This window comes from Canis lupus, chromosome 7, assembly GCF_011100685.1.
Source record: "Canis lupus familiaris isolate Mischka breed German Shepherd chromosome 7, alternate assembly UU_Cfam_GSD_1.0, whole genome shotgun sequence".
Lineage (NCBI taxonomy): Eukaryota > Metazoa > Chordata > Mammalia > Carnivora > Canidae > Canis > Canis lupus.
Genome location: NC_049228.1, coordinates 14,986,175 through 15,000,121, shown reverse-complemented (window position 1 = coordinate 15,000,121; position 13,947 = coordinate 14,986,175). Strand labels below are relative to the sequence as shown.

The following is a 13,947-nucleotide window of genomic DNA, read 5'->3' as shown; positions in this document are numbered from 1 at the left end:
TGCCATTACTAGATACTTATCCACAGAAAACAAAAATACTAATTTTAAAAAACATAAGCAACTCTATGTTTACTACAGAACTATTTGCAATAGCAAAGATATGGAAGCAACTCATGTCCATCCAGAGAGAAATAGATAAAGAAAATGTAGGGGCAGCCTGGCTGGCTCAGCGGTTTAGCACCTGCCTTCAGCCCAGGGTGTGATCCTGGAGTCCCTGGATTGAGTCCCACATCGGGCTCCCTGCATGGAGCCTCCTCCTCCCTCTGCCTGTGTCTCTGCCTCTCTCTCTCTCTCTCTCTCTCTCTCTGTTTCTCAAGAATAAATAAATAAATATCTAAAAAAAAAAAGTGGTATACACAGATAATGGAATATTACTAGGACATACAAAGAATAAGATCTTGCCATTTGTGACAACATAGATGGACCTAGAGGGTATTATACTAATTGAAGTGAGACAGAGAAAGACAAATATGTGATTTCACTTATATGTGGAATACAAAACAAAATAAATGAACAAACAAACAAAAACCATATTCTTAAATACAGAGCACTGGTGGTTGCCAGAGAGGGCAGGGGAGTAGGGGGATGGGCAAAATAGATAAAAAGATTAAAAGTTCCAAACTTCAAGTTATAAAATAAACATGAAGCCAAATAGTACAGTTTAGGGAATATAATCAATAATATTGTAATAATGCTGTACGGTAACAGATGGTGACTATACTTATCATGGTAAGCACCAGGTAATGTATAGAATTGTCAAATCAATAGACTGTACATATGAAACTGATTTAACATTGCATGTTAATTATATTTCAATAAAAAACAAAGAATTCTTTACTTTCAGATAGCAAGAGAAACTTGTATTCAATGTATAGATTTTATTTGAATGTATTCTTATAAACTATGTATTGTGTGTGCATATATTTTTTATTTATGTAGATGGTATTTATTTCTTGTTTTTACTAAACTCTATGCTTTTAAGATACTCTGTGTTGCCACGTGTACATGGTATTTGTTGCTCCTAACTGCTGCACAGTATGTCATGGTATGCATCCAACAGTTTACCTGTCCACCTTCCCAATTATGGATGCCCAGGTTCTCTCCAACTCCACATCACCAAAAACCAATGCTGGAAAGAATATCCTTGCACATGTTTCAACAGAACTTTTACTCTGGCAATCTGTGTTTATTGATTCTGGAAACATTTTTAGTATTTTTCTTTGTAAATTTCTCCCTCTCTATTTCCCTGTTCTCTTTATGGAACTCATTAGTTGAACGTTGGACCAACTCTTTGATTTTCTTGTTTTTGCTCTACTTTCTAGGCAATTTCATTAATTTTATATTCCAACCATTTACTACCTCATTATTTTCATTACATGTTTACATTTTTTACATTAATTCATGTTATATTAATGTAAATTCTATATTATTTTACATTAATTTTCAAAGCTCTTCTGAATGGTTAAATGTTCTTTTTTTTTACACAGCAATGTTATTTTGTGGATAAAATTATTTCTCTTCGATCTCTGCTGGCATCAATTATGTTTTTTAAGAGTTATCTTGTGCTCCCTGCATCATTCATATTCTCTCAAATTTCTTTTTTCTGTATATCACTTTTTTGTCTTTTGTTTTAGACATTTTCTTCAAATGCTGATAATCCCTAGTTGTGCATTAATATTTAAGAGCAAGACTCAAAAGAATTATTGGGAACTCTTGTGTTTATGGTAGAGCTTGCAGAATGATGAGTGTAGTGGGTTGAATGCCCCTGCAAAAAAAAAAAAAAAAAAATGTCCACATTCTAATTCCTGGTTCCTATGAATGTTACCTTATTTGGAAAAAGAGTCCTTGTCATTGCAATTAAGGGTCTTGAGAAGAAGAAGTCATCCTGGCATATACAAGTGACCCTAAATCCAAGAACAAATATCCCAGGGAGAATTTTAGACAAAAAAAGAAAGAGGTAATGTGACCACAGAGGCAGAGACCAGGGTAACACAGCCACTAGCCAACAAATCCAGTGACTGGAAGAGGAAAGAAATAAATTCTTCCCTCAAGTCCTTGGAGGGAGTAATGCCCTGTCAGATTTTGGGCCTCTAGCCTCCAGAACTGTGAGAGATTTAATTTCTTTCACAGTGTGAAGCCACCTAGTTGCATTAATTTGTTGCAGCAGCCATAGGAAATTAACAGGAGCCTCACTGAGGGTGATGGGTGGGACCCATTTCTCTGACCATCTTCAGATATCAGTATACGTAAAATTCTTCTCTTAAGATGGACAGTTTCCCCACAGAGTAATTCTAACCCTTACCAGATTGATCCACTTCTGGGAATCAAGAGGAGATGTGGCTACATGTACAGTTTGTGAACTTTCACTGCAACATATCAACCCTACTCTCAAAAGCACCTGATGTTACCATTGCAAGTTTCTGATTCAGCCTCTACTGAGGAAGTCTTCTGACTTTGGCTGGAGTGAGGGGCTGGGTGGGGCAGATACCTGTCAGAAGAGTTTGGGGGTAGAGATCTAGGGTGTCGGGCAGAGGGCATCTAAGTGTTCCTTACAAGGACTTCTGACAATCCTCTTGTTTTTAGCGCCACCCATACCTCATCTCTCAGACGTACCTGTGGCCTTGAATTCCCAAGCCTTTCCAGGACTGTGGAAGGTCCTGAAGGACAATCATCTCGCCTTTTTATTGTCACTCCTCACCAAAGGCAATTAAATCTCAACTTTCGCACAATTAGATCAGCTACCATTTACTCTCTGCCTTCAAAACTTTGGTTGACATCTCTCATCTGTTATCATTTCCTCTCCTGTTCTGTCATTGTGCCCTTCTGAAAATTTATTTACTCTGTTAGTAGAGTTTCAAGACATGATGAACTTGGTTCAATCTGCTAAGTTGAAACAGAAGCACTACCATCTAATTTGCACTTGAAGAACTTATGCTACTCAAAGAAGAAATTAGGTTCTGTTTTGCTTAGAAAAATTTAAGATTATCTAAAGTGGACCCCTGCTGTAGCCCTATTCTATACTTTTCTTTTCCCAAAGTAAAATTTTTGCTCTAGATAGGTTAGGTTGCACAACAATCTTTTCTCATTGCAAGATTAATCCCATTTCTTCAATTTTGCTTATGGTGTGGTGCTCTCCTTCCTGGAATGCTCATTCACATATATTTTATCTTATTACATATTATACATACACCCAAGCAAAACTTCAATCCTTCATGAAGTGATTCCTGATAACTTCAGACTATATAGATGATCTATATCTTATATTAGTCAGTAAGACTCCCACTCCCTGTGTCAAGTGTTTGTGTTATCTTGTCTATAAAACACAATTTTCTTTTTTTAAAATATTTTATTTATTTATTTATTTGAGAGAGAGAGAGAGAGAGAGAGAGAGAGAGAGAGAAGAGTGGGTGGGGAGGGAGAGGGAGAGAGAATCCCAAGCAGACTCCATGCTGAGCATGGAGCCCAATGCGGGGCTTGATTTCATGACCCTGAGATCATGACCTGACCTGAAATCAAGAGTCAGACACTTAACCAATTGGGCCACCCAGGTGCCCCCCAAAATATAATTTTCTGAAGTACAGGGACCATGCCTTAGACTTTGTATGCTCTCTGCAATGGTTACCATGGCACAGGACACAGAGTACTTGCTGCCTGATGTACACTAATCCAAGCTACAAATATGGGATTGGATATTCAATACATGATAGAATAATCATCTTTGAGGGTAAAGACTACATTTTATTTAACTTTATATTCTTACAACCAGCACAGTGTTTGACAAAGACAGGCTATGATTGTTAAATGACTGAATGAGAGGATGTATGGATAAATGAACTCTCACTATATATCATGTTCAATGCTCTACATGGTTGAAATATTTTTTCACTCCTACAAAAAATAAACATGATTAGAACAATATTCACTACTGCATACACAGCATCTCAAATAGGACTTGGCATACTGGGGCTGTGCAATAGATGCCTCCTAAATGAATATTAAATGAATGAATTGGTGGGTAGTCAGGAGCATGAGTTTACAGTTGGAAAGAAGTTCAGAGGACAGAGGAACATCTGGCTTACCCGGAAAGCACTCCCAGAACTAGGTTGAGAACAAAGAAGGATCCAATGATGATGAGGGGGATGAAGTACAGCCAGTTCCAGGTGGCTCCTAAGGCATCATTGGTCTGAAAAACAGAAAAATGGTTCCTTAATATTTTACCAAAACCATCTGCCAGAAGAAGGCCTCCAACCCTGAAACCTCACATATAGGGTGAAATAACAACACAGGGCAATACAATTAAACACTGCCTACTTCATTCTCAATTTAGTGTTACTGTGGATTAACTCATATTCCACATGTACATAGTAAAGAACACTGCATGAGCCTCACACAACATCCTTAGTAGGAATAGTCTAACACCCTCACCTAACAGCTGAGATAATGGAGTCTAGAGAGGTCAAGTACTCTTCCAAGATCATGCAAACAATTACTGGTTTTATAGTGTTTGGCGATGTCAGTTTCAAGCTTCTGCAGTCGAAATTGGACAAATTTTCAAAAAGTCAGAGGCAATCTGTGTCCATCACTCTATTCCATAGATGCTGACAAAAACCTTGACAGGAAAACAAAACAAAACAAAACAAAAAAACCTTGACAGGACTGCTGGGGAGACATTAGCATTGTCCACATTTTGCTCAGCCCTTGATCCTTGGCTCTGGCTTTCTTTCTTCCATTATAGTCCAATAGTATAGAGCTGGCTCAGATTTGGCCCCAGCAAGGCTCTGGACAGAACAAGGAATAAATCTAAAGAGTGATCCTTTTTACTCTCTCTAATGCTAACACACAATGAAGTGAAAAGTGCTTGGAAATCCATATTCTGGATTCTTATACTACAAGTGAGATGCAAGGCCCTTAAATGGTGGGGGGTTGGGGCAGATTACACCACTTGGCTTAGCAAAAGCAGCAACTCTTAGCAGGATGTCTAATTAGGACGTAGAAACAGTTTGGGAGCATTTTGAAAAGTCTTCTCTAACATTTGAGCCTCTCAACTAAACTTCACCTTGACTCTCTCTCCCAATAGTCAACCCCAAATCTTTCTAAATAGTCTCCTTGAACTGCATTTTGTACATGCAGGGCTTTGAAATCTCCTCATCCCCACACTGGCCCCTCACACGCAAACTTTAATTCTCATTTGAAACAGTTAAGAGGTAAAAAAAAAAAAAGAAAAGAAACAGTTAAGAGGTATTTTATTTTCAATTCACTGGAGAAACAAGGCCATCAAACCCAAATGCCATGCCTAAAATTCACGGGCTAAATCAGTAACATTAAGATCTAAACTCAGAATTTCTATGGCAAAGTGCTTCTCTGTCCCTGTGATTTACCTTTTTTTCCCTCTCATTACTAAACTTTGCAAACATATTTTGATTCATTGTCCTTATGCTTCCTGTGGACTTCTAGGACATTCTATCTTTTCTCTCAAAATTATTTAATTTTCTTTCTGCCTCCTATTCAACTATGTCAGGCCACAGAATACAGCTCCCCACTGATCACAAAAGCTATCACTGCATAGTAGATTCTTCCATTAAAAATAGCTTTTAAGGCAACCTCTTTCACCAAACCTGTGCCTTTTGTTTTGCCCCCACACAGTTCAGAGACAGATGATTGCAAATGAAGCAGAACAGAAGTTAAAAACACCTTCTGAACTGGATGGGACGAATGTGGGGATCTGCCAGTTTCAGCGTGTAAGATCTAACTCTTTCATTCAACCAGGTCTGGTCACAATTAAATGCAAGCAGAGAAGATGCGGACCAGACCTCAGAGAAAACGTCTCTTGATTATCAGAAAGAAGATGCAGAAGAACAGATGTTGGAAGGCCAGCCTCAAGGGATTTTAATGAACTTAGGAAACGATTTTTTTCTGAGACAGTTAAGACATGGTCCTCCCTGTAAGCTTAAGGATGGATTATATGACCCATGTATAAATAGCTCTATCTTTATTCATGATTACAAAGGCAACATTTTGTAAAGACTGGTTAGCTTGGACAGCTCACCAGTGGTGCACCAGACTGACAAGTTTCATCTACTATATGCCTTAGCCAGTGCCCCCTCCCCACCAAGTATTCTTTGGGAGCAAGGACGGAGTCTGGTCCCAGCACCCAGATCAGGGCTCAGCTGCAATACACCTTAGCTGGTGCCAGCGATAGGAATGATGAAATTGTGCCGTGAAGGTATCTTTGGTCCCAGAAGTGACTGAGCTACAGTTTGAGGATGGCTAGAGCAATTTCAGTTGGGGGATGATTTGCCAGAGATGCTGTAGAGTGAAAAGCATTTCCCAAATAGTGTTCTTCTCATTGCTAGTCATCTGTAAGATGTTAATGTGTTCCGTGGAAAATAAGCTTCTGTAACCAAAGAAACTGAGGAAACACAACAGATTAAATTTTCCCCATAGCCTGTGAGAAGACTCATGAAAGAAACATTATTAACTTTAATATCATTTCATATACTTCCTTGATTATGAAACTCCCTGTTTTGAAGCAAATCTATTAACATATGAGGAAATACAGCCTATGAAATGCAGGGATAAAAGGACTCTCCTCATGGGCCTAACGTCTGGAACACACTTCCCAATTCTTCCAGAAAAAAACAATGACAGACAGCATCTTCTTATCCATGTGTTGTGCAAATGCTTTGACTTTGGTTTAACACACCTTAAGGCAAGAACCTTAACTGTCTGTTCATTTCTCTACCTGGTACCTAATGAAGTGATTGGCACACATAATATTTGACTCAACTAATCAACAGGCCACAATTTGAATAAGAGGATTCCTGTACTTAAAATGTAAACCCCCCACCCCACAATTTTTCATTCTGATATTCCCCTCCAGCTTTGTCTGAATTGTTTTTTTTTTTTTTTTTAAGAAAAAATGTCATCCAGTATGGTACTAGGCCCTGTTTGATGAGAAAAAGAGGAGGAAGGGGAAGAGAAGAAGAAAGACCGGGAGGACACCACGGCCAGAGGCACCATGCCCTGCCGGTGATTACAGATAGCTGATGGCTTAAAGGTTCCTTTGGAGGAGGCAGCTTGACAGCTCTCTCAGATTATTCACAAACCTTTTAATAGACTTGCCACACCCTCTCTACACCTTTCTCCTCTCCCTCCTGGTTCTTCTCCTCCTATCTTTCCCTACCAGGAGGCCTCACCCTCACCTCACAAGCCTGTCAATGGATCAGTGACAAATCCAGTAGGACAAGGGGACATACCTCAGCAGGAAGTGGGCAAAGGGCTTCAAATTTTCTCCTCCAAAATGGCAAGGTGCTTTCTGATGCTAATTAGAACTTCAATCTCCTTCTGACTCATCATTAGGAAAACCTTAAAATTGTCCAGTGTAGGAGAGACGACTACTAAAGTGTCTTTTGAGACTAAAAGAGAAGAAAGTAATCGACAAGTCTCAAGTGAGCAAGTGCCCTGAAACCATGGGAGGTGGGAGTCAGGACCACCAAGGACAGTTGCCAGGGTGACCTCAGAGTTGTGACTGTGTTTTCTCTCAGGTGTCCATGTGTCTGTGTCACAGCAGGAGGGGGAAGAGAGGAGGAATACCGAGGTGAGGAGGAGACATTCTCTGCTGCTTTCTCCAAACCCTTCTGCTTCTGTGACTCTGACAAGCTGCATGTGGGACCATCACACTCTACTTTCCCCAGCAACAATTCCTTCAGGATTAGAGGGCAGCCACGCTGAGGGCTCTGAGCAAGATCCCGGGGGAAGAGACCCACAGTCTTTAGAACATGTTCTGCTGGATTCTGGCCCCTGAGTCTCACAATGGAACCTCCCCTACCCAGATGGCTGCTGTGGAGCAACTAAGTATAAACCAGGCTCCTCCCTTCAGAGATGGGTCTGCAAGCCGTGCCAGCGTCTTCATGCCCCACCACTCATGGAACACCTACTCGTTGTCAGCCATTACACAGAAGAGTGTTTTCCTCCGGGGCAACATCCTCTTAGTTAAGGCACTGATTATCCTTCCACCCAACCCAGCCAGGCCCCTCGACTGGCAGGCTGGCTGCTCTCCATCTCTCTCACTTGCTGATTCCCTGAGTGACACACACATACACGTGTGCATGATGGGGGTAATGACAGAGAAAGCAGTCGGGGGTGGCAGCCCACCTGCACAGGGAGTGCTCAGCAGGTACCAGTCCTGACACCGTGAAATGTGTTCCTTTGGGAACCTGCCTGGCTGGGGGTGGTGAATGCACCCACTCCCTGCGTAAACAGGCACACATGGCAATTATCACATTAATCTCTGGAGGACTGGGGGAAATGGTAGAAGGTGGGGTGGGAGGAACAGGATTGAAGAGAAAGATGAGGATGGAGACAGAAAGATGAAGGTGGGGGGGGGGTCTTATGATTCTTCTGGACTGAAGCTATATCTATTAGGTTTCTAACAAGGTTCCATGGGGCTCTGTAAAAAATGACAAAGGGCCTCTTCTATGTATATACCTTGCACAGAGCAAATCTGACCAAGAAAGCTAAATGAGCTGGGACAGGGGAAAAGGAGGATACTGATTCTAGGGTTCTTTCAGGAAAAAAGGCTATCTCGGACACACCTGCTTCCCAGGCTGGAGACAGCCTCTGCGGGCAAGCCTGGGCTGGCCTATAGCAGGGTTTCTCAGCCAGGGCACTATTAGCATCTTGGGCTGGATAATTCTTTGTCATAGGGTAACCCTGGATAATTCTGTCCAGTGTGGTGCATTTGCAGGATCCCTAGCTTCTACTCACTAGATGCCAGTAGCACTCCCCCACCTGTAACAACCAAAAGTGTTTCTGGAATTGTCAAAAGTCCTGGGGGGTAAAAGCAATTTCTAGTTGAGAACCACAGGCTGAGAGGCTCTGTCCCAAGAAGAGTTCTTCGGAATCACCAACTGATCTCACTCAGGTCAAGACATGGTTGCAACCACCACCCTAGACTGCCAAAAAGACCAGCCATCCATCTCAGCAAAAGCATCCGTCCAAGACCTCTGCTAACCACCCCAGGAAGAGAAAGTTCAGGGAGGACAAGCATGGGGAAGGAGAGAGACAGAAGCCAAAGGCCAACTCCAGCAAATACCACGTTTCCTAAAGGCGGCACACCAGGTGTCCCCCAGCTAATGGCCCCTCCTTGATTCTGCTGCATTCCAGCACCGGAGGGTGACAGCTCCTCTTCCACCCTGAGGGACCTGGAATTCATGTTTCCAAGCTGAAATGCCATATTTTGTTCAACAGATTTGTGGATCACATTCAGCCTCGGGTCCTGGCCCTTGTGAAACACAGCCTAATGGGGGACCTGCATGAAACAGATCAGCACACACACGCACATATGCCCTTATGCCGTGTGCTGTGAAGGGGTCACGCTGCAGCAGGGATGCCAAGGGGCATCCGATCTGGTCCAGGTGGTCAGGAAAGGATTTGGCTGAGGCTTTCAGGGAAAAGAATCCCATGACGTCTAAGACACTACCTTGGCTGAGACGGCAGAGGCCAGAAAAGCAGAGAAAAGGTTCATTATGAAGGAGAAACAAAAAGGAGAAAAAAGTGAAAATTAAGGAGTGCCATGAAGTGGGGGACATATGAGAAGAAAAATAGGAGTCAGGGATGACCTCTCAGAACGAACTCCCACTGCTTTGTAATAGCAGCCCCCATGTTCCTATGTGGATGTTATATTGACAAAATCAATGAACTGATGTACAAAATTGGGCATCCCTTGATGGATTCATTTCAAAGTGTACCAAGCCGTATGAACAGCATCCAGATAACCCGGAGCTTCCCTCCTGTCCTGTCCTAGGCACCACCTCCTTTTCCTCCTCAAATATAACATTTTCCTGACTTCTATCATCATCAGTTATGTCGGCCTAATTGGACAGTCACTTCTGAACATTTCCTTGCATATGCTGAGCCATCCATGATCCCACTTTGCTCAGGACTGAACTGCACTCAGGCTTTTACATTCAGAATAGCCCTCTCCCACTCAGTTCCTAACCAGCTCCACTCTGGCTCTCACCAACCCGGATGTTGGTGAGATTCCCATCAGGAATCCTTTACTGCATCCTCCAACAGGTATGTCCATCCCCCAGCAGCTATGCGTGTTAGCAGCTAAGGGCTCACACCTGGGCCCTTCTCTGAAGTATGCCCTGGCTGAGAGACCTGCCTCACTTGGGAGTTTATGCATGCCCCTGGAGTGGCGATGACCTATAACCAATAATGAACTGATGTAAGGGTATCAGTGGCCCAGCCCCTTCTCTGGGTGGAACCACCCTGTGTTGCAGTTCACACTCTGGAGCTGCCTGTGGGATCAGGCTGAGGTTGAAATTTTTGAAACCACATCTCATGTTTTTCCCTGACTTCTCCTGCTTCGCTCATATCCTTACAGTTTTCTCTGGAAAACGGTCCCTTGATAAATCATTGCCACAAGAATCTGTCCCAAAGTCTGTTGACAGGGACTCTGACTGAAAGCATTATACATCTTTCTTATCAGGGCTTTGCCCAACCTTACAAAGCAGCAGCACCCAACCCCTGAGTCACAGAGTTGGATATTTCTAGGTGCAGAGCCATTTATACCCCTCTGACCATGCTCACATTTTAGAAAAAGGATACCAGGTACAGCCTGCCCTACAGCCATTGGGCAGTTAAAGGCATATGGACTATCCAACCTGGTTTCCTGCATACCAGGAACTCCATCCCTGGTCTTGGAAGAGTATGAGAACATACTATCCGATCCATCATTTGGTGGAAGAGGAAGCTGAGGCCCAAATAAGCAAGGTGACCTACAGTCACATTTTAGAACCATAAATGGTCAACTGCTTCCTAACTCTTGACTCTCCATATCACATTTACTCCCAGGTCTTTAAAAAGGCAATCTTATCCATACTATTACCACCTTCTGGGGGGAAAGCAAAAATAAATAGGAAAGCCAACACTAGGACCTGGCAGCCAGAAAGTAAGAATAGTTTTTCTCCCTCTCCCACCCCACAGGCAAGAAAGAAGGGTGGAGGAGCAGGTGGAAAGAGTGAGGACAGAGGGAGTTCCAAGTAAAACACAACCACCTGCTGCCACCCAGCAAGGAGGCTGAACCTGTCAGTCCTGAAGGCAAAGCATCTGATTATGTCTCAGCTCCCTGAGCATATTTAATCAACACTGCAAGTATCCCCATACAAACAAGCTCCAAAGGCAGCAGCTGGCTTAGCTAAAGGCCCCGTTACAAATAGTCAAGACTCTGTATACTTTCTGGCTGTTCCAAACCCCCCAGATTTGATGGCCAGCAGTACACACACACACACACACACACACACACACACACATACCTGCCAGCAGGGAAAACTGCAGAACAGGTTTGGCAAAGAAAGCCAGAAAAAACCAGCAACCTCAGCCTAGTTCACAGGCAGCAGTAGGACGCCCAGGAGACCAGGGATAGGATGAGCTGCAAGCCAGGCAGCTCTGCTCAGGATCACAGGCAAGTATGGCCCCGTCCTGGACATGGGTGGTGATCACCACTGGCACTGAGCAGACAGGCACTGATGCATCAGTTGAAAATCCCTCTGCACTTATGGGAAGAGGACTCAAATGAACACCATCACCCCGAGAGAGGGTGAGCGGTGCCAGGAAGGCAGCCCTGACTGTCTGTGTCCATAGAAGCAAGGGCCTTAAAACCCACATGGCTCAGGGCCCTGTTATCCCTTAAATCTCTTTGGTTAAATCCTTATAATTTATCCTGATGCTTATCGTGTCGCCCCCCCCACTTCTGAGCTCTGGCCCAGAAGCGCAACATGGAGAGAACAGGTCATTTAAAGAAGGTAAGTGCTTACATCTACCAAAGCTGGGGCTGCATTGCACAGGGGCTCAATATTCTCTCCTCTCTAGTTTTGCAGGTGTTTGAACATTTCTATAATAAGAGGTTTTAAGTTGTCCCCAAATAAAATCAAACAGTTTATTTAAATAGTTCAGGGTTAATGAACAAATTTTAATAGAAAATCCTCTTTTGGTCAAAATAGTGAAAAATGTTATGGGGCAGGGAGAAATGACAGACTTTTCATTCTTTTCATCCTTTTCTATACTTTAGAACTTTTCCTGCAGTAACTTTTGTTTGTTTTTAATAATGAGAGAAGACAAAGACTATCGGGGGAAAAACAAGAAGGAGAGGGAGAGGGAGAGGGAGAGGGAGAGAGAGAGAGAGAGAGAGAAAGAGAGATCCTCCTGCACTGCGACCCAAGGTGCTAGGCAGGCAGACATCTTCAGAGCCACTGAGAAGCCAGGACAGAGGCAGCTGACCCCCTAGGCTAGGCCATCTGGGCTGGGATGCTGCTTTGCTCTGGGAGCAGGTGAGTGTGTTATTCTGACCGCAACCTATGCAAGCTGGCCAAAGTAGGTAACTGAAAGAGGAAATTAAAGAGGATGCCTCCTGTGATGATTAGCTAAAACACATCACCCCTTCACCCGTTCTACAGGCCTTACTGATGAGAGACTTGATGTACTTTTTCAAGAAATTCAGGAACCAGCAAATGAAAGAGGACCGAGTCTCAGAAGACTGTTCCTTTGAGGCTCAGGAACAAAAGGTACATGAGGCTGATAGACCCTGTACACTGGGAGAGCTTTGTGGAGGGTTCATTGCATTCCAGAAAGACTGTGCTGATGATATGAAAACAGGTCTTCCACCAGTCACTAGCTGATCTCCTTAGGGATCAATCCTTCTAGCTATCCTTATTTATTGCTCTTCCATTGGTCCCCTGTCCCCTCCAGCTAGCCAATCACGACTTTCCGTTCCGTGTAAGTACTCAAATCTTTATTATCTTGCAGATTACAGAGATAGGACTCACAGCATCTTGCACAAACCCCTCACTTCATAGGTGAAGAACTGAGGATCAAAGCCAGGTGACTCCAACCAGTTGGCTACAGAAATAGAACTGGGACCCAGGACTTAGAGCCCCCAGTTCACTCCACACAGTACTTCTACACCACTTGGTTCAGTACTAAAGCTAGGTACACATGGCCCTGTGCCCTCTAGTTACTTTGTATATAATTAGTCTAGTCTCATGACCTCATATGGAAGCTACATCAGGTTGAAGACATTTTTGATGCTGTCTCTCACTTTTTCTGAACATTAAGAGCATGGAGTTCAGACCTATGAATACTCTTACCTGATTTAATGAAGAAAGGAGTGAGATCATGGAAGGCTTCCTGGACTCAAAGTAGGAGGAGAATTTAGATTGGCCAATCAATGGAGGAAGAGGGTCCAAGGAGAAAGAAAGGGGTGAGAATGATGAGGCCACAAAGCATTGTTCTTGGCAGAAGTTTGGAAGGACAGGTCATGGAAGACCCTGAATGGTGGCCTCAGTGTTCATTTGGATTTGCTCACTCCCTATGAGCTCTTCCTTCTCCCCTCTCCTTTCCCCTCCCTCTGCCAAACCATGAGTTTAAAACACTGCTCAACCTCTACAGGCTTCCCCTAAGCACATCACTGTACTTCACTCCAGAATTCCCTCCGCACTTAGGCACACCCCATAGTAGTATATTCATTCAACACTTTTGAGAGTGTACTCTGCACAAGATGAATGAGAATGGAAAACAGTCCTCACAAGCCTTGGTATCATAACGAAGGCTAACTCATGAGTAGAAATACCTATAATAGAAAAGAGAATATTAAGTGCTGCACTTGAGTTTTTATTTGTACTTATTTACAGACTTTTTAAAAAATATATTCTGTTTCTTTCACATACTTGATTCTACCTTCCCGTTAGGGTTAAATGTTTCTCAAAAACAGAACTGTATCTTTTATTTCTCTGTTCACTCTGCTAATGCCTAGGATATTATTCTTCAAACAAGAGATTCTCATAATGTCATTGACTAATGGGAGACTATACCACCACTAGCATTCTTTTGCTTCACAGGCCAATAGAAGTTTCCTTCTCTGGAAATAAATACACCACCTGTAAT

At 43.0% G+C, this 13,947-nt stretch overlaps 1 protein-coding gene and 1 long non-coding RNA gene across 14 annotated transcripts in view; one reads left to right on the top strand and one right to left on the bottom strand.

Moving 5' to 3' along the window:
- CACNA1E (calcium voltage-gated channel subunit alpha1 E) overlaps window positions 1–13,947 on the bottom strand; it is a 382,029-nt gene that overhangs the window by 144,423 nt on the left and 223,659 nt on the right. For all 13 annotated transcript variants that reach the window (XR_005361978.1, XM_038542200.1, XM_038542209.1 and 10 more), the window contains exon 8: window positions 4,080–4,183. Coding sequence is in view for 12 of the 13 variants with exons in the window: in XM_038542200.1 (XP_038398128.1) it covers window positions 4,080–4,183 (104 nt within the window). In the remaining variant the exon portion in view is untranslated. The remainder of the gene's footprint in view (window positions 1–4,079; window positions 4,184–13,947) is intronic.
- Window positions 1–13,947, top strand: part of LOC111096638 — a 48,179-nt gene that overhangs the window by 18,065 nt on the left and 16,167 nt on the right. Inside the window, exon 2 of the long non-coding RNA XR_005361979.1 lies at window positions 12,462–12,569. This is a non-coding gene — a long non-coding RNA (uncharacterized LOC111096638). The remainder of the gene's footprint in view (window positions 1–12,461; window positions 12,570–13,947) is intronic.